General features: G+C 46.3%; 2 protein-coding genes across 7 annotated transcripts; both read left to right on the top strand.

Annotated features, from left to right (window-relative positions):
* Nucleotides 1–1,948: 1,948 nt before the first annotated feature.
* LOC132467031 (tumor necrosis factor receptor superfamily member 10B-like) lies at nt 1,949–8,982 on the top strand. 2 transcript variants are annotated; one of them, XM_060064073.1, is made up of 10 exons: nt 1,949–2,328; nt 3,113–3,275; nt 4,318–4,446; nt 4,756–4,867; nt 5,017–5,141; nt 5,839–5,922; nt 6,344–6,378; nt 6,856–7,092; nt 7,812–7,845; nt 8,030–8,982. In XM_060064073.1, exons 1-10 carry the CDS (start codon nt 2,326–2,328, stop codon nt 8,359–8,361), a joined length of 1,254 nt encoding a protein of 417 aa, XP_059920056.1. In that variant the 5' UTR covers nt 1,949–2,325; the 3' UTR covers nt 8,362–8,982. The 2 variants fall into 2 exon arrangements, with proteins under 2 accessions (XP_059920056.1, XP_059920057.1); XM_060064074.1 differs by having other exon boundaries at nt 1,950–2,328; nt 5,017–5,108.
* Nucleotides 8,983–11,978: 2,996 nt separating this feature from the next.
* Nucleotides 11,979–17,474, top strand: LOC132467032 (lysosomal membrane ascorbate-dependent ferrireductase CYB561A3). 5 transcript variants are annotated; one of them, XM_060064076.1, is made up of 7 exons: nt 11,979–12,105; nt 12,303–12,456; nt 13,918–14,110; nt 15,577–15,785; nt 16,355–16,509; nt 16,892–17,072; nt 17,194–17,474. In XM_060064076.1, exons 1-7 carry the CDS (start codon nt 12,101–12,103, stop codon nt 17,218–17,220), a joined length of 924 nt encoding a protein of 307 aa, XP_059920059.1. In that variant the 5' UTR covers nt 11,979–12,100; the 3' UTR covers nt 17,221–17,474. The 5 variants fall into 5 exon arrangements, with proteins under 5 accessions (XP_059920059.1, XP_059920060.1, XP_059920061.1 ...); XM_060064077.1 differs by having other exon boundaries at nt 16,355–16,518; nt 16,913–17,072; XM_060064078.1 differs by having other exon boundaries at nt 11,988–12,105; nt 12,287–12,456.
* The last annotated feature ends 198 nt before the right edge of the window (nt 17,475–17,672 follow it).

Raw genomic sequence — 17,672 nt, 5'->3', positions numbered from 1 at the left:
CCCTGCCAGCCAAAGGAGTTTGACTTCACAGCAAGGCACGCTGGAAATGAAAACGTTTTCATTTATTTTTACGTTAAGTTGAACTTCCCTATTGTTACGTTAGTTATAATAAGCACAATTCCTGTAGGCTTTGACCCCTCAGTCATAGCATCAAAAACATAGTCGTGTGTGTGTGTGTGTGTGTGTGTGCGTGCGTGCGTGCGTGTGTGCGCGCGCGTTATAGTTAAGTTCAAGTGCCTTGTTCTATAGCGTAGCTGTGACTCTGTCAATAATAAATCGTCTTCTGAATTGAATTGAAAGCATTCCGTGTGTGTGATCTGTCCATAGCTGAATCTGGCTACTATGCTGCTTTGACATTTGACATTGAAAATTGCACTTTTGACGTCATTTTCCTGTCTCGAAGCATTTATAGAGTTCCTGTTCGTCTTTGTGATTGTGTCATGAAATTGGCTAGTCGTTGTTTATTGTTAGCTACATTAGCCTCTTTAACAGTGGTGTAGTCTATTTTATTGAAGTGGGTATACTGTGATGATTCCCTCCCAGCCTCGTACACACCCGTGCCGCCGGTACATGTACGTGGCGCTTATTGGGTGTCGCACCAAGAGCTCAACGATTATCATCAATCATCGAAAGCTGAATAGGCTTATATCAGTTTTAATAACAGTATGAACAAATAGAACACAAAAATGATAAGTCGTCCTTTGTGTATCCATAGCAATAGCACCTGCTAAACAAGGTCAAAATCTACTCAAAATAATTTAATGAACGGTTTACAACCATGGCTAACCAATGCATTAGAAGGAGATGAAAGGAGACTAATGTTTCACTCTTAAATTGCTCTAATTTAGCTCTAACTGTTGTTATCAAACCATACAGTATTGAATTGTGTAAAAGTCTGAAATTACTGCACCTTAAAAATTACCATGAATTAGCTATACTCTCATTTGCATAGTAATTAACTATGAATTTCAATACCAACTGCCTGTTGGCTGACCTTTATCTAACTTTCTTTCCCTCCACTCTAACCAAGGATGCCTGTTTTTAAATTCCCTAGCCTGACACTCAAGTCCCGAAAGGCTGGTCAGGGGTTCTCATCTAAAGAAAAGGAGATACAAGGAGATGTACAGTGGGATTAAAACATTTTTTTCTGTTGACTACTTGCTATGTGGTATACACATTAATATGGGAGGACTGGACACACACACACACACACACACACACACACACACACACACACACACACACACACACACACACACACACACGCACTTTTCTGTTGTGTCTTTGCTAGTCTCCTTAGCTCTGGTAGTGGCATCTGCTGCTGCAGGGTAGTTTGCTTTTCATATTGTAGTGTTGAATGTTTTTGAAGCATGTAGCCTAGGACTCTTTAAGGCCCCGTCCACACAGAGACGATTTTTTGGTGAAACTGCATAAGTCTTGTGCGTTTCGGCCATCCGTCCAGTCGGAGCAGGCGAGTCCTGTGCCCGAAACCGCACATTTCTGAAACCATGTCCGAGGGGGGTTTCAAATCTATCCTCGTGACTGAATGTTTGTATACAGCGCGCAGGCTGTATGCGCTCCACTTTTTTCTGTTGAGAACCAGCGCCTTGAATATTTACTACAGCGTTTTTACAGCTAGATGCGGTTTCGCAATGAATCCGTCTTTACGGAGATATTCCTGAACCGCATAAAACGAAACCGGATTGTTTCCGCCCGTTTCGGCTCGATGTAGACGGGGCCTCAGTGTTTGTGTTGTGTTTTTTATCGTTGTAAATTGTATCCCGTTATTTTTACTTTTATGCCAATTGTGCCCGCATTTAACTTTCAATCTGTATGGTTGGCCAATCACAGCGCGAGAGGGAGGGGCTTGGCCCGCCATCGGAGCCGATTTTTGGTGAAACTGTTACTGCATTATGCCGCTTTTCAAGGCCTTCTTTTTTTTAAGTCTTGTGCGTTTCGGCCGACCGTCCAGACGGAGCCGGCGGATCCGGTGCCCGAAACCGCACATTTCTGAGACCATGGGTGGTTCTCGCCTCTTCATTGAAGTTACAATCTGTCCTGAGAATGTGTGTGTTGGGAGGACTAGGGTTGGCATCACCAGGGTTCGCGGGGAAATTTAAGCTGAATGTAACCTGATACTAGGGGGCGGGGAAACTTCGGGATCCCGGTGCGTGCCACACTCTCTCACCGGGTGGTGTGTTGACTTCATACACTCTCTTTCTCAGCGGGGTGTTTCGTCATTAGAGAGTAATAAACCATCGAGTCAAGTGGACTTGTACGATCGAATCAACTGAACAATAAACCATAATTAAAGGCATCATTTCGATGGTAAGTGGCCTACTACTCGCCTTCGACGGCGTGATTGGGTAGAATGCTTTTAATGTAGTGTTGTTTTAATGTAGTTGAATGAGTCCATGGCCCATGGCGGGGTTTCGGTCCGAGTGGATGGCTGTAGCCTTCTCTTGTGATTTATTAAAAATAAAAATATTCTTCGATCCTCAAAACGAACAACGAGCACCCCTGCGTGAAAACAGTGAAGAGTTCCACTAAACTGATTTAATTTGTTAGATTTCTTCCCATGGCCCGCCGGCTTTTATCCCCAGATCTCCTCGCCTTTTGCACTTTATTGGGAAGTCTGTGACCAACATTGATGTTGTTTATTAAACTGTATTAAACGTTTGGATTGGGATTATGTTTTCTACTTGGGGTCCGTTCTGAGAGTTATTCAGAGTTGTTATTAGGATGTCTCTCTAAAGCAGCCGTCAGGTTAGTTTCGGTTTGTCTTTTCGGTTTGTGAGTGTGACGTAGGTCGACGTCTGCACAGGTGAGGCCGGAGGCGACACATGTGTGCGAAGCAGGTCACGTGTTCACTTCCCGAGAATCAATTTTGTGAGCTCGAGTGTGGCGGGTGTGAAGCTTCCCCGGACCATATATATTTAAAAACTAACTTCTGAGACTTGAATAAGAATATTTTAAAGTGATGGATGACAAGATTCAAAAGTGTGTGTGTGTGTGTGTGTGTGTGTGTGTGTGTGTGTGTGTGTGTGTGTGTGTGTGTGTGTGTGTGTGTGTGTGTGTGTGTGTGTGTGTGTGTGTGTGTGTGTGTGTTTAGGCTTGTTTGCGTGTGTCTGTGTTTTTCTCTGTGGCCCTCCTCTGTGAAGCCTTGCCCACTCCACCGGGCACCAATCCAAACGGGGCTGGACTGCTGCGCCAACGCTCCTGCCCTGAAGGCCTGTACCCGTCAGCGAGCCTGTGCTGCCTCAACTGCCCCGCTGGTAAGCCCCGCCTCCTCCAGGGTCCACACAGACCCCCCCCCCCCCCCCCCCACCCTGTCTGGCTGGCTGTTGATTGTGTTTCTAATGGGATCCCAGTTAGATGGAAACACTGTCAACAGTCCACTTCCTGGTGTCCACACATCACACGTTAGTCACCAGGGTCGTTGCCAGGTTTCTGAAACATCCGGGGCTTAGTCCAGAGGGAAAAGGGAAATGAGTGCATAGCGCAGGTCAATTTTCTTTTGTATGCTTATTGTACATGCACATTTTTTCATAATCCCTAAATAAACAAAATATGCTATTTATTATAGCTTTAAATAACTACCTGACTGCTGTGCTGCTTATCCCGAAACATCTAAATTTCCTTTCAATTTATTTCAGAGTAAAATGAATACAAGTGAGCAGACCTTTATATATTATATATATATATATATATATATATATATATATATATGCATCGAACTGTGGATAGGATAGCTTAATTCACTTGAGGTGGTAAACAGTCTGGATATGTTTTTAAACTGTTTATTCACTTGCCAGAAGAAGTATAGAAGGACTAGGCTACTTTATTTTGAGATGCCTTCTTTCTAAATAACTAGCTACCATTGGTGACTAATCATTTCATCACTTCTAGACTGAATTTAATTAATGCATTCCATAGTTACCAATAAATATACCAATAAATATTGAATATATATATATATATTTTTTTTAACCCAAAAATTATATTCGGGGCTAATTAAATATATATAATACAGCCTAGTTACACCACTGTTAGACACAACTAAACAAAACGATTGGACTAAACTGAATCGATGACTACAGCAACATTCAATAAAATTTCGACCACATTAGAGGAGCAGAGGTCAGATTAATGGGGATCATTTTTGTAACTTGATTGAAATGCCATCGCCCTCCGTCCAATGTTAGTGTGTGTGTGTGTGTGTGTGTGTGTGTGTGTGTGTGTGTGTGTGTGTGTGTGTGTGTGTGTGTGTGTGTGTGTGTGTGTGTGTGTGTGTGTGTGTGTGTGTGTGTGTGTCAGGCGAACACCAGGTCTCCCCGTGCTCCAGCGACCGGGGGAGCAGTGTGTGCTCAGAGTGTCCCGTGGGGACGTTCACGGAGCACAGCAACGACCTGCGCACCTGTCTCACCTGCACCCGGTGCCGCCCAGGTGAGGGGGTGAGGGGGTGACAGAGTGAACCACTGATAGGGGGGTTGAGGATTGTAAATGAGGGTCAAGTGAGACGGGATTATGAGCGACCGACAGGTGACATGGTGAATGGAAGCGACAGTGGGGGGGTTAGTGTGTGACAGCTTAATGTGAATGAGTGAGGGGTTACTGGGAAGAAGGTACTTTGAGTAACCCTTTCTCCCATAAAGAGAATAGATCACATTATAAACTAGTAGAAGTAGAGTACAATCAAAATCAAAATCAAAATATAAAACCCCGGAGATGTGTTTGTGTTTGTGTCCCCCCCAGACCAGGAAGAGGTGCAGCCCTGCTCCCCCACCAACGACACGGTGTGCCGGTGTAAGCCCGGGTCCTTCTGCGCCCACGACCAGGCCTGCGAGGTGTGTCAGCGGTGCAGGAGGTGAGCCCAGGAGAGGAGAGAGCATGGGGTTGGACTTGATCAATATCACCCATATTTAGCCTTTATTTCAAAAGCATATTTATTCTACTCTTTCAAACTCCTCCCAGCGTTCGCCTTCCCATTGGATACATTGTGGTTCTTTCTCTTAGCTGTAACGACGGAGAGACGCGGGTGAAGAGCTGCACTGACCACTCCAACAGCGAATGCGCCAAGACCCCGACGCACGGTACCCCAACGGAGGGTAGGTCTCCTGATTCAGGCTCAGCCCCCCTGGGTAAGCGGCACATAAACCCTCTTGTGCTATCGCTCTATCTGGCGTCTTACTCTTTTAGCACATGGTTGTATCCAACGCGTCTTAGTGCATCGGATCAACGCAGTAGGACTCTTAAGAGTCCCTTTACATCGAAGTAGTCGTCGTTGTAGTATCCACTAAGATGGGTCTGCCACCTGTGCCATGGTTCATGAAAGGATCAGACCCCTAATTAGTATTCTTTTGTCGGTTTGTCCTGTGATTATCCCGTGGTGAAAAGGGTCTGTTTTCTGTAACTGATGGGTATTAGCTTTTTTAAATGGTAAATGGTAAATTAACTGCAATTCTATAGCGCTTTTTTAACCAGTGCTCGCTCAAAGCACTTTAAAACATTGCCTAACATTCACCCATTCATACACGCATTCACACACCGACAGCGGTGTCAGCCAGGCGACAGCCAGCTCGTCTGGAGCAGTCAGGGTGAGGTGTCTTTCTCAGGGACACCTCGACACTCGGCTAGGAGGAGCCGGGGATCGAACTAGCAACCCTCCAGTTACCAGCCAAACCGCTCTACCTCCTGGGCCATATATGCATAGATTTTTAAAGCGTGTGTTCGTCCAATCAATCAGTGCCAGACTACATGATGAACTTGTTGACACTGAGCTCATGAGCATCAGATCCGTGCTAATGGTGGCCGGTCGTCTTATGTCTCCGTCTGCAGCGCTCTGGTGGATTCTAGGCGTTGGTGTTGGTTTTGCTGTAATTGGCGTCTTGGTCTACAAGAAAGGGCGACCTTGGTTGACATGTAAGTTGAACACAGCAAGGCTAAAATAAGGCTATTGAGAAAGAATTGAGAAACTATACCCTAGTATTTTTTTTAAAGTTATTCATTTTGGTAGTTAGTTAGTGTGTAACACAAATGTAAGTTTTACTGAGTAATGTATTGCACTGGAGATGGGTTGAGGTTACTGCAAGGCATTGGCAAACCAAATCACCTTTTAAGGACTGATCTCCAGCAGGTTAACCTATTGGCGACATTACCTACTACTACACTACACTATTACAACACGAATACTGTGGCCTGGCCTGTTTATATTGAATTCCCCCAAAAAAATTGGCCTAAAGATACCTTGTTCCCTACATACTTTAAGTGAGCAGAAACATGTCCCCAACAAGTGTTTGATAAGAGGTAAACAAGTGTTCTTTGTCTCTCCCTCTCTCCCCAGGCTTGCTTAGCCTGTCACCTGGCCATTCTCAGCAGGTGAGTCATCAGACACACCCTTTCTTGTAAATCGTTTAAGTCCCGAGAATCTCTTTTATACATTAAAACCTAGGGGGTTTCCAAAAAGGATTGGAATGAAGACGAGTAGGCCTACATTTTTTTCCTGTTAACCTTATCGAAGTTAGAAAGTTACAAATCATTCCAGGGGCATATTCTCTGTTGAGTGTGATAACATACTCTTACCGTGATTTGCAATTTGTCACTCACTGTCGGATCAGGTTCTTCACAATATCACTGTGGTGTATTTGTTATTTTTAATGCATGGTTGATTCCGAAGATGATGTGGCTGCACTGGATAGACTGATGAGAGGACGCCTGTGATTGGCCGCTGCACTCATAGACTGATAAGAGGAGGCCTGTGATTGGCAGCTGCACTCATAGACTGATAAGAGGACGCCTGTGATTGGCAGCTGCACTCATAGACTGACAAGGCTGCGTCTTGCTCGTTCTTGCTAGGATGCCAAAAGGCATGGATCCCTCGAGATCGCGCAGAACGCCCATAACGTGTTGGTGGAAGTCCCCCTGCTGCCCCCTGAAAAGCCCAGAAGCGACGGCTCGGTCGATGAAGAAGACCTTGGTCTGGGCAGCAGCAGCTCTGAGACCAGCCTCACGGTCGAACGCACTAATCTGTGCACCTCGACGCCCCCTGCACAGACCCCAGCGGGCTGGACTACCAGCCCGCCCTATGCGAGGGTGAGCACATCGCCGGATTCGGGCATGCTGGAGCTTACACTACCCGTTAATCCTATCCTTCCTCTTCTTCACTTCCAAGTGATTCAAATCGACGTAGCCTGGTGTCAAGGGGCTGATAGTTGGCTGATCTGATCCCACTCCTCAACACAACATCTTTTCACCCATGACCTACTAACCCACCTACTACCACGTGGCCTAATGTGGTCCGAGCTTCGAATCAAATCTTGTGAATGTGGTTGAGGGTCGTCTATTGCATGCATGAAATTCCTATGTGCTGCACGGTTGTGGCTTGTGCATGGTTTGTTGCCTGTTTTGCTCTAGATGTTTGGCTTATGGGGTTCATTGAAGCTGGAGAGTTATGGTTTTGAAGAAGGGCTAATTGATGGCAAAGACTGAAGGCCAAAATATACATCTGCGTTGAACTGCCCACATGGATCTCCAAGCCGGTGCTTGAATAAAAGGGTTTTGCGTGGGAATCTGAGTGGGGTCTGCCTAAAGTCATGAATTCAGTTCACATCTGGTGATGTGAACCACCTCGACCAGTCTCTCAAAAACAGAAGGGAAACGGGAGTGGGCTGGTGGCCTGATAGGTTTGACCCGGCTACAGAGGGTGACTGGTGACTGCGAGCCACTCTGAGTCAGGGAGAAGCTAGCTGTGTGAGCACGGGACAAAAGCAAGAACTGTTCTGATTTGTGTTTACCTTGTCTTTTTATTCTAGAATGATGACGATTCACTGCTAGTTCCTTTAAATGGTAAGATTTTTATTTTTTCTGGGTTTTGAATACATCCAGCGATACTTTATACTGGGGACTGAATACATCCAGCTATACTTTATACTGGGTACTGAATGCATCCAGCTGTACTTAATACTGGGTACTGAATACATCCAGCTGTACTTTACTGAAAACATCCAACATTTTTCCCTTCTGTGTTCAGGTGACATGTCTCTAAAGCACTGCTTTGAGTATTTTGACGATGACATGGTTTCCAAGGTTCACAAGAGGTTCTTCCGGAGATTGGATCTGAGCGACAAAGTTATCGACAGAGCAATCAACAACGTAAACAACGAGGACTGCGTCTATGAGCTGCTGGGCGTGTGGCTGGAGAGGGAAGGCCAAGAAGCTAAACTCCACCACCTGCTGCAAAAGGTTAGGGACTTGGATCAGAACCGGACGGCAGACTCAATTGTTACAAAGGCCATCGCTAACGGGCACTATAAAAGATGGGTGATTCCACAACCATCGTATTCGGGCAAAAGCGATGAGTGAATCAGAGCTGGGGGGTCTTGCTTTGGGACTTTCTTGGGCTTTTCTGCAACTCTTTAAGAAAAATAAAATAAAGGTCCAACTGCATAAATGTGGTGAGGGGGAAATTCCAAGAGGACCAAGTCCATCGGAACAAACCCGGGGTGATGGGGATTCTATTTTTCCTGTGTCCACTGCTGTTTTGCTGTAATATATCTGAACAGTGGTGAACATAAAACGTTTACTTACTTGTGACATGAAGTCAAAAGGTTCTCAGGGTCACGCGGTGGCAACCTACTAGCCTTCAAGCTGTGTGGTGTCAATCGGCCGTAGTGAATGATGTTCGTCTTCCGCGTTATGTAGGAAAAATGAACCAATGTTGTGAAACAAAAATAGTGTAGTTGTAAACTCATTATGATTGTAGGCTCTATGATTGTAGGCCTGTTCGAAGTTCTGGAAATGGACCGAACGCCCGGGCTACCCTGACCTCAGGGAATGTCCACCGAACGCAGTACTGGGTGTGTGCCAGAATTGCACACCGCACTGCCCAATCAAGAAAAAATATGCATCTAAGTGTATCTATATTATCCTATATAGATACAGAGACGGATAACTTAAATCCTAGCTCTAGTTAGATGTATAGATGTTCTAAGCACTCTCAAAGCCCTAACCATGGGCATGGGTGTGAGTTTGAGTCCCTCCGGTACTTAAACTCGAAGGTACTTGCGAAGTGCTGGCTTCTAATGGGTTCTTACCCATCAGCCAAGTCGACGCAGAATAGAGTCTTGAGCCCTTGAATGACGACTCCCGGGAAGCCCCACTAGGGGTCCCAGAGCGTGGGTGAACAAGACGAGCAAGGTGAAGTGAAATCGATTTCCTCAGGAAACTTTTTGAGCTCACCTGCCTCACAAGAGGATGCATTTGAGCAAAACAAATATTGATACATTTGATATTTATTGTACTTATTTCACATTATGTGTATTTATATAGGGCAACAATGATCAAATGTTTAGAAATATTTATTTTTGTAATGTTTTGTGCAGAATCGATGTAATACAGCTTCCGGACATTCTTTGTCCTTGTTGTTGTAGCCTTATTGATACTTTTTTACACAAAATGAGTATTAATTTGAGATGAATTTGGTACAATTGGGCTCATGTTTGAGTTCATATTGTGTCCATTCCTGTTCACTCCGATCTCATTCTTTGTTCGATTTTTATCAAATGAGAATGAACTAAGTTCATTCTCTTGTGAACTTGTTGAATGAATAAACATTTCTAAATGTCAACCTTACATTAAGAAAATGTAAGGAAATGTTCAAACGCAAGCTCCGTAAGACAGATGTGCAATCCAGCACATCCCTCTGCGGTCAATGTTACAACTTGCATTCACTACCCTGTGAACTGTGTTGGAAAAAAACCTTTTGACAAACTCTCTTTTCAAACTTTTATTTTTTCTTATTTCTCTCATCAAACACGTGCTGTTTTTTCTCAAATCAAACGCTGTTGGATAACGCTGTTAAATAAAGTTTTTTTCAGCAATGTGTTCTTGTATGTCACATTATTGTTAAGGGCGGCTGCATGCTCCTCTGACATTAAACCAACTCGTGTTAAATCACTTCCCACGTAGAACCGTCGTGTTGTAAACTCTACAGAGCGCTGTCCGGCCTTTGAACCTTGGCCCTGGCTTCAGACTGCTTCCTTTCTTAGTAAATGTTCTACAGAATTATTCTGATGCCATGTCAGTGTATTGCCATTGCTATTTCATTCTGAAAAGCATGCTCACACTAAAGAACGTTATGTATTTGTGTATAGCGTAGGCATGGAGGCCTACTCCTCGTTGCTCAAACTTGAACCAAAATTAAATTTTTCGATGGAAGGGGGGAGGGGGGAATGTGGCTCAGGAGGTAGAGCGGGTTGGCTGGTAACCGGAAGGTTGCTGGTTCGATCCCCCTCTGCTCCTAGCCGAGTGTCGAGGTGTCCCTGAGAAAGACCCCCAAGCAAGGCACTCTGGCAGACGGGCCGCAGGCACGACTCCCCGCGGGGGGACGGGCGTAGGATCGCCGAAGGGGCTCCGAGGAGGTAGTGATTGAGTGATGGATAGAGAAGGGGGTTCCTAATTCAAACACGGTCGATTCTCCTCTCCGCGATGCGGCGGTGGACAGCCTGAGCAACCGCCATGGGATGTTGTTGCTAATTGCATTGCTTTTAAATGTTTTCCTGCCCAGGGACCACCGATTCAGATTAGCTGTCTCTCTGGCCAAACTGGCGTCCTGCTAAATAAACTCAGAAAATAAACCAAACCCTTGATGGTTCTGCTGCTCGTGGCAAATCCAGGACGCAAACACTTTCTTGGCCTGCTCTACTCCAAGTGTGTCAGCTAATAAACACCTTCCTCGGAGGGGAACACGGATGAAGACGAAGGCACGCAGAGGGCGATCCAAGACTCCGGCTGTTGTGTGTGTGTGTTAGTGTGTGTGTGTGTGTGTGTGTGTGTGTGTGTGTGTGTGTGTGTGTGTGTGTGTGTGTGTGTGTGTGTGTGTGTGTGTGTGTGTGTGTGTGTGTGTGTGTGTGTGTGTGTGTGTGTGCGTCTGCGCGCTACTGAAAAAGGGCTACTTGACTTTCTTAGGAGCCCTACTAATTAATCTGAACCGTGGCAATAAACGCAGCATGTGCCGTCGAACAGCAAATGATCAGTCATATCCCGGGTGATTCCGGAACGTAATTGTGATATTTTGTCCTGAAATAGCCCTCTGATTAATGGCACCAATGATAAGGTGTAACATCTGGCGGCAAGCTGTGCCACTGGTATTCTCTACGGGGAAAAGTGATTTATGAGAGTCATCAGAATGAAGTAGTTGTTAATAGATCTTATGTTCAAGAGTAGATATTGCTGAACAGTTGAAGACGATGAGTATATGCGTTTTTTTAATGTACGGCAGGTAAAGCTATAGGGTCGACAGGTGAAAAACTATCCTAATTTGAATATTCTGCATTGTAATAGCCTGCAATTGTACATAAGAGGAAACATGTTTACAATAAAATATTAGCCTGATACATTCATTGCAATTTGGATGATAAGAAATCAAATGTGTTTGAAAGAGCTTTGCAAAAGAAAGATGGCCTTTTTAAATATTAGATTTGGAAATATTTCAGATAGGCTATGTAATCAACATTGTCCATAGGGGAAACTAGTAGGTCATTGTAACCAGATCAACAGCATTCATGGAAATAAAACCCAGTTAAAAATGTATGCTATATAAGCCTACTGCGACTTAGGAATGTTAAAGTGAAGGCCATCTTCTAACGTCAAATACCGCTACGCTACCACTTCTGTCTGAGGGGGGAGCCGGTGGACAGAATACCGGTTAAAAGTCCTGACATCGAACCCCAAGACACAACATTAAGTTGACGAAAGAAATACTTTTTTATTAGGATTTAATTCATTTTCGGATTAGGAATGTAAATCTGGACAGACTATAACGAGAGTGACATGCGCAGAGGATCCCAGGTGAGGGCGGTACAGGGACCCGCGAGTGCTCCAGGTATAAACAACCAGAAGTCATGACCAGGAGGACTACATATCCCAGAACATGGCATTCTCTGGTGAACTACACGAGGGCATTACCAGGACTACATATCCCAGACCGGAAGTTCCCGGGGGTAAACACTCTTTCTCGGTTCAATGTTTTGTAAGTTGCAAGTCACGCGGATGACAGGATGACTGTTTTGTTTGACCCTTTCTACGCTTCGGGATCTTCTGAATGAGGTACCCTGCAATGAAACTTGTACTCGACTTTGTAAAGTTACGAGAACAATAACTTGACGTAACGTTAGGATAATACAACAGGTTAATACACCTGCCAAACCTGTCCCTCGATAATAAAAAAAAAATTATGTTGAAACGTTGATGAACGTTAATTTAATTAAATTAATTCTGTATACTAAAGTGTTGCCTCTCCCCAGAGGTCCCCTGGGTGCAGCAGAAACCGCAGGTGGTTCCTCCGCTGACCCCCCGCTCGGCTCTGACTTCCCACTGACGCGCCTCCAGCTGCTCACACACCAATGGAGAAGTGAGCCCCCCGCTGAACGCAATACAGAAGTGAAATCGATCCCCACAGTAGGTACCAGACATCATCGGGTCACATGGGAGTACACCCACATCACCTTCTCTTAGTGTAGGGTTGGTTTTTAGATTTTTCTGTTATATACGGTGGGACATTGGCTGAAGTGGAAGGGAACCTAAAAAAGTAAGTGACTCACTGGATATTTAATTGAATGTATACGACAAAGAAAATAAGCAAAGTTGAAGGTATTACATTATGGGATAAAGTGTGACTGTAGTTTGCTTATATGTAAAGATACATGTAGAAGCAATATTTGACTCAATACTTAATAACTTTTAACTCATTGCTTCCCTTAGTATCATTAACTGATTTTAATTGACAATGAAATATCCTTACATTGATGGGTTTAGTGTTGTCTAGTATAGAGCCGGGTTGTTAAGGAAATACAATGTGCACTCATGTGCTATCTTTCAATGTTGTATATCAGGTAATTTTCAGCAAATAAAGCTTCCATGACATCATTTCCATTTCAAAGCATTGATATGAAAATCCTCTTTTGTAAGGCTGTGTGATGACGGTGTGCAGAAGTGGGTGTCACAAAAATCACAATTCAGGTTATGAGCATTAGTCCTAAGTTATATATAGTTCTGCCTTCCAGTTTCTATTGCCGCTTTTCCACTGCATGGTACTAGCTCGACACGACTCGACTCGACTCAGCTCGCATTTTTTGCGTTTCCACCGCGGTACCATGGTATCTGGTACCTGAAGTGGCTGCTTTTCCTAGTACCGCCTCGCTCTAGGTTCCAAGCGAGCTGAGCCGATGCTAAAAGGTGACGTCGGCAGACGGCCGGCCACTGATTGGCCAGAGAGTGTGACGAAGTCACGAGAGCGACATGGCAACCATGCTGGTAACAGCCATAGCAGCGCCGCAGCCAACATATTCCACTTCTTCAACTTCTTCAACATGCCAGCTAATAATACGAACACGTATACCATCGCATCGATGTCCTCCATTGTTGTTATGTGGGTTCTGTCCATGTGTGGGTTGCGTAGGTGTTGTTTGCGTCACGTACAAAAATACGTCACGGCCCTTTCGCGCAGCCGACCCCGCCCACGTCCAGGAGGTACTATTTGCGGTGGAAAAGGACCCGTGCTGCTACCGTGTCGAGTCGTGTCGTGCCGAGTCGTGTCGAGTCGAGCTACATGTGCGGTGGAAAAGCGGCATATGTCTCTCATTCTCTCTGTCTGTCACACCAGCAGTCATTTTGACTCGGCTTTAAATGTTGATGCTCCGCCTCCTCTTGACACATTGTCCAATAGAATAGAGGCTCTGTAATTCTGCTGGAACTAGTTTCACCTGAAACCCCTTGTGACAACACACAACCCTAACCAACTACATTTTCTATACACCATATACACAAACACACAAAATCCTAGTAAGAGTCAAACGCACACCTTTGTGTCCACACCTGAGGGATCATCACATCGTCTGTGTCCCCCCCCCCCCCCCCCAGGTCGCCATGAGGTCATCCGTCCCCCTCTACCTGTGCCTCCTGCTGTGTGCGTGTCTGGGCGTGGCCTGTGTGGTGGGCGTGTGCGTGTGGAACAGCCAATGGCACGGCGGGTTCGCCTGGGACGACTCCGGCCTCAAGTTCAACTGGCACCCGGTGCTCATGGTGTCCGGTCTGGTGGTGGTGTACGGCTTCGGTGAGTACGGCCCCCCCTCGGTGTGGGGGGAGAGGGGTCTGGTGGTGGTGTACGGCTTCGGTGAGTACTGTCCCCCCCTCAGTGTGGGGGGGTGGGGGGGAGAGGGGTCTGGTGGTGGTGTACGGCTTCGGTGAGTACGGTGAGGGTTTGATTCCCAGCGTAGACATCGCCTGTCCTCAGTGTTCCTGTAGGGTAGGCGTCCCTGAGCAAGGTGCCTAAGCCCTACTCGCTCATTAATCATATGAATAAGAACAAAAATACTAAGGCTGCATAGCTGTAGAACGTACTACATTAACGTTCAAGTAGTAGACACTGAACAGAAATAGTATATACTTAGTATTCGGTCTTCCAAAGTGTACTTTAGCGGTGACTGTCGTAAATTCATTCAGTCATGTTATTTTGCATTGAATGCAAAGTAACGTGTAAATCTGAGACGTAAACTCAGGAGGTGGAACTAAACCGATGTTGTTGTGATGTCACCTGCCGGTTGAAGTGAACGATAGCATCAGCTCAGTGAGTCACGGGTTATGACGCGATTCAGTGTTTCTGGTTGGTTCAAATCGGTGATAAAGGATAATCATCAACCAGTATATGCTGCTGTAGCCTTCGTGCGTGATTCCCTGACCAACAGTAGGTAAGTGTGTCAATATGTCAAGGGGAATACGCACTTTTCGGGATGACCCCGTCTTCTCCTGTCTGAACGATTGTGTGACCCCAGCTTCTATCTTTGTGGCGCGTCTGCCTCCACTTCCACACATACATTTGAACCTACTGCTGACCCTAATATCAACATATGCAAACTCAAAATCAAAATAAATGCAGAGCAGTAGTTTGCTCACGGCTAAGAGACATTTAAACCATTTTAATTCATTTATTGTGATAAGAAATGTATCATGAAATATCTGCAGTGGAAAAAAAATGACAAGTTATCAGCTAAAAGAAATACTTCCTCACCATAAAAGCTGTCAATTTAAAAGTAGAAATGAAAGGAGATGGCTCCTCTTCATGTTGATGCCCTGGCTTAGACATCATCGCCAACAGCAACAAATAAATAAACCTTTTGAAGTGTAATGGACGGCTGTAGAAAACGACTAACGAAATCTCCCTCAAGTCAAAGTAAAACTGACTCCGTTTCCAGTCCGGAGAAATGAGGCCCAATCCCATTTCTACCCCTTACCCCTTCAAAACAAGGGGGAGGGGGAAGGGGTAAGGGGTAGAAATGGGATTGGGCCTGACTGTGCCGTCTGCAGAACGTTCATGAGCCCTTCTGAAACGGAGCCAGGAGAACGAATGTTCTGACTGTAGAACATCCATGAGCCCTACCGGACCCGCGTCAGGAGAATGACCCCACCGTGCTCGTCTCCAGTGGGGCTCATGACCGTCCTGCAGACAGCACATGTTCTGACTGCAGGACATCCATGCTCTCTACTGGACCCGAGTCAGGAGAACGCCTCTTGGGTCCACAGGGGCGGTGCTGTACCGCGTCCCCCTCACCTGGGGGGGGGACAAGCTGCCCTGGAAGCTGGCCCACGCCGGCGCGATGCTGCTGGCGCTGGTCCTGGCCGTGGTGGGGCTGTGCGCCGTGTTCCAGAACCACGCCACCAACCACATCCCCCCGCTCTACTCGCTCCACAGCTGGGTGGGCATCTGCAGCGTGGCCCTGTTCGCCACACAGGTCGGTGGGCCCCCCGGTCTGGGACAGACTCAACCTCTCCCCAAATACTTGATGTACGCTCTTATTGTACGTTGTACAACCTCGCACTTACAATTTTTCCTTAGCATTGTGTAGCACCTTATCCTAGCTGTCTTTGTTGTAAACGGGAATTGGGTTAACCTCGCGATTGTTGGTGCTTGCCACTTGTTTCTATGAACATCCTTACTGTAACGACAGCGACATGTTGCTTCTCTTTCTTCTGACAAATGTACCTGTAAATCTAAATGTATTTATATCTTTCTGTCCGTCTATCCATCTATCTGTCTGTCTGTCCATCGGTCTGTCCCTACTGTTCTGTGTTGTCTGCATGTCGCTATCGGTCCCTGTCTCCCTCCCTCCCCCCTCCCCCTTCCCTCCCCTCCCTTCTCTCCATCCGTCTCCCTCCCTCCCCCCTCCACCCCTCCCTCCCCCCCTCTCCCCTCTCCCTCCCTCCCCCCCCTCTCCCCTCCCTCCCCCCTCTCCCCTCCCTCCCCCTCTCTCCTCTTCCCCCCCTTCCCCCTCTCTCCTCTTCCCCCCCCTCCCCCCTCCAGTGGGCGGTGGGTGTGGGGGCCTTCCTGTTGCCCTGCTCCCCGGTGGCGCTGCGTGTCCTCCTGAAGCCGCTCCACGTGTGGCTGGGCGCCTCCATCCTGACCCTCAGCATCGCCGCCTGCGTCTCCGGCATCAACGAGAAGCTCATCTTCGCTCTGTTGAGTACCTTCCAGCGCTGCTGAAGAGCTCTCTAGGAGGACGTCTGTACAGAGACGTATGCAGCCTCTTTCCCCGTAACAGACCCTTAAAAGTTACGGGGAAAAGACACTTAAAGGTCTATAAGGGTCTGAAAAGAGGCTGGATTTATATCATGGTTCATAATTTCTTGAATGATAACTCAAAGAAATTATGATCAAAAATATATAAATCATATGCAAAATACCAACAATAACGTAAGGATATAAAGTCATATAAAACAATAATACATCAATAAAATATGATTTCACTATACGTGTACCTTCAGCCATCAATAATTAACAGGGACGAATGAGCATGATATATTTTTTAAGTAATTTCTCCTCGTCTTTCCCCACTGAAAGCAAAGGGACGGCGAACGGGACGGCGAACGGGACGCTGCCGTACAGCGCCCTGCCACCGGAGGCAGTGTTCGCCAACTCCCTCGGAGCTCTGATCGTCGTCTTCGGACTCGTGGTCCTGAGGATTCTGTCCAATCGCAGCTGGGAGAGGCCGGAGCCCGGCGGGCAGGACACGGCGTACCGGGTGAGGGCATCCCCGCAATCAATCTGCGCTTTACAGCTAGGATTTATCGGTTTTATGGGGTAGTTTAACCTGGTGAGTTATGGAAGGGGACCTGTTATGAATTCTGCCCCTCGTTTCACAGCCGTTGCTTCAGGAAGAGAACGAATGAAGGACCAAACAGAAGATCATCAACATGCACTCCTCGCTTCACTTGCACTCTCAGGGTGAATTTCCTTTCCAAAGTTTTTCGCTGCTAATGAATGTGCTGTAATCTATTCAGGTCTGGGCGCTGAGCTGTATACTTAAACGAAGAAATAGTTGAAGTCCTAAAAAGTAAAAAAGTCAGTCATAATTGTGTGTCATTTGTGTTCGAGCAACGCCGTTTCTTTTGCCAAACATGAATAAAAAATACCTGTGCGTGAATCAATAGTGTGACATCGAAGTCCTTTTATCAGCTGTTTGATATAAGAGAAGCGCTGCTGCGTATCAGGGCCCTCCCAGTGTCGGTTTGTCACACCGAGCGACGGCCCCAGTCACTACTAATCAGAACACGGGGAACGCTACAAAGCCTACTAGTGTAATGTTCTCAGCTCTGTGATCCATTGCCATGCCGACCCCCCC

This window comes from Gadus macrocephalus, chromosome 11 (genome assembly GCF_031168955.1).
Source record: "Gadus macrocephalus chromosome 11, ASM3116895v1".
Classification (NCBI taxonomy): domain Eukaryota; kingdom Metazoa; phylum Chordata; class Actinopteri; order Gadiformes; family Gadidae; genus Gadus; species Gadus macrocephalus.
This window is presented reverse-complemented; position numbering and strand designations above follow the sequence as displayed.

Bases quoted from the DNA above. Each gene is read 5' to 3' on its own strand.
- LOC132467031 (XM_060064073.1), top strand. The intron at 3,276-4,317 runs GTAAGCCCCGCC...TGTGTGTGTCAG, and splicing joins CTGCCTCAACTGCCCCGCTG to GCGAACACCAGGTCTCCCCG. The intron at 7,093-7,811 runs GTGAGCACATCG...TTTTTATTCTAG, and splicing joins CCAGCCCGCCCTATGCGAGG to AATGATGACGATTCACTGCT.
- LOC132467032 (XM_060064076.1), top strand. The intron at 12,457-13,917 runs GTAGGTACCAGA...CCCCCCCCCCAG, and splicing joins AAGTGAAATCGATCCCCACA to GTCGCCATGAGGTCATCCGT. The intron at 14,111-15,576 runs GTGAGTACGGCC...TTGGGTCCACAG, and splicing joins GGTGGTGGTGTACGGCTTCG to GGGCGGTGCTGTACCGCGTC.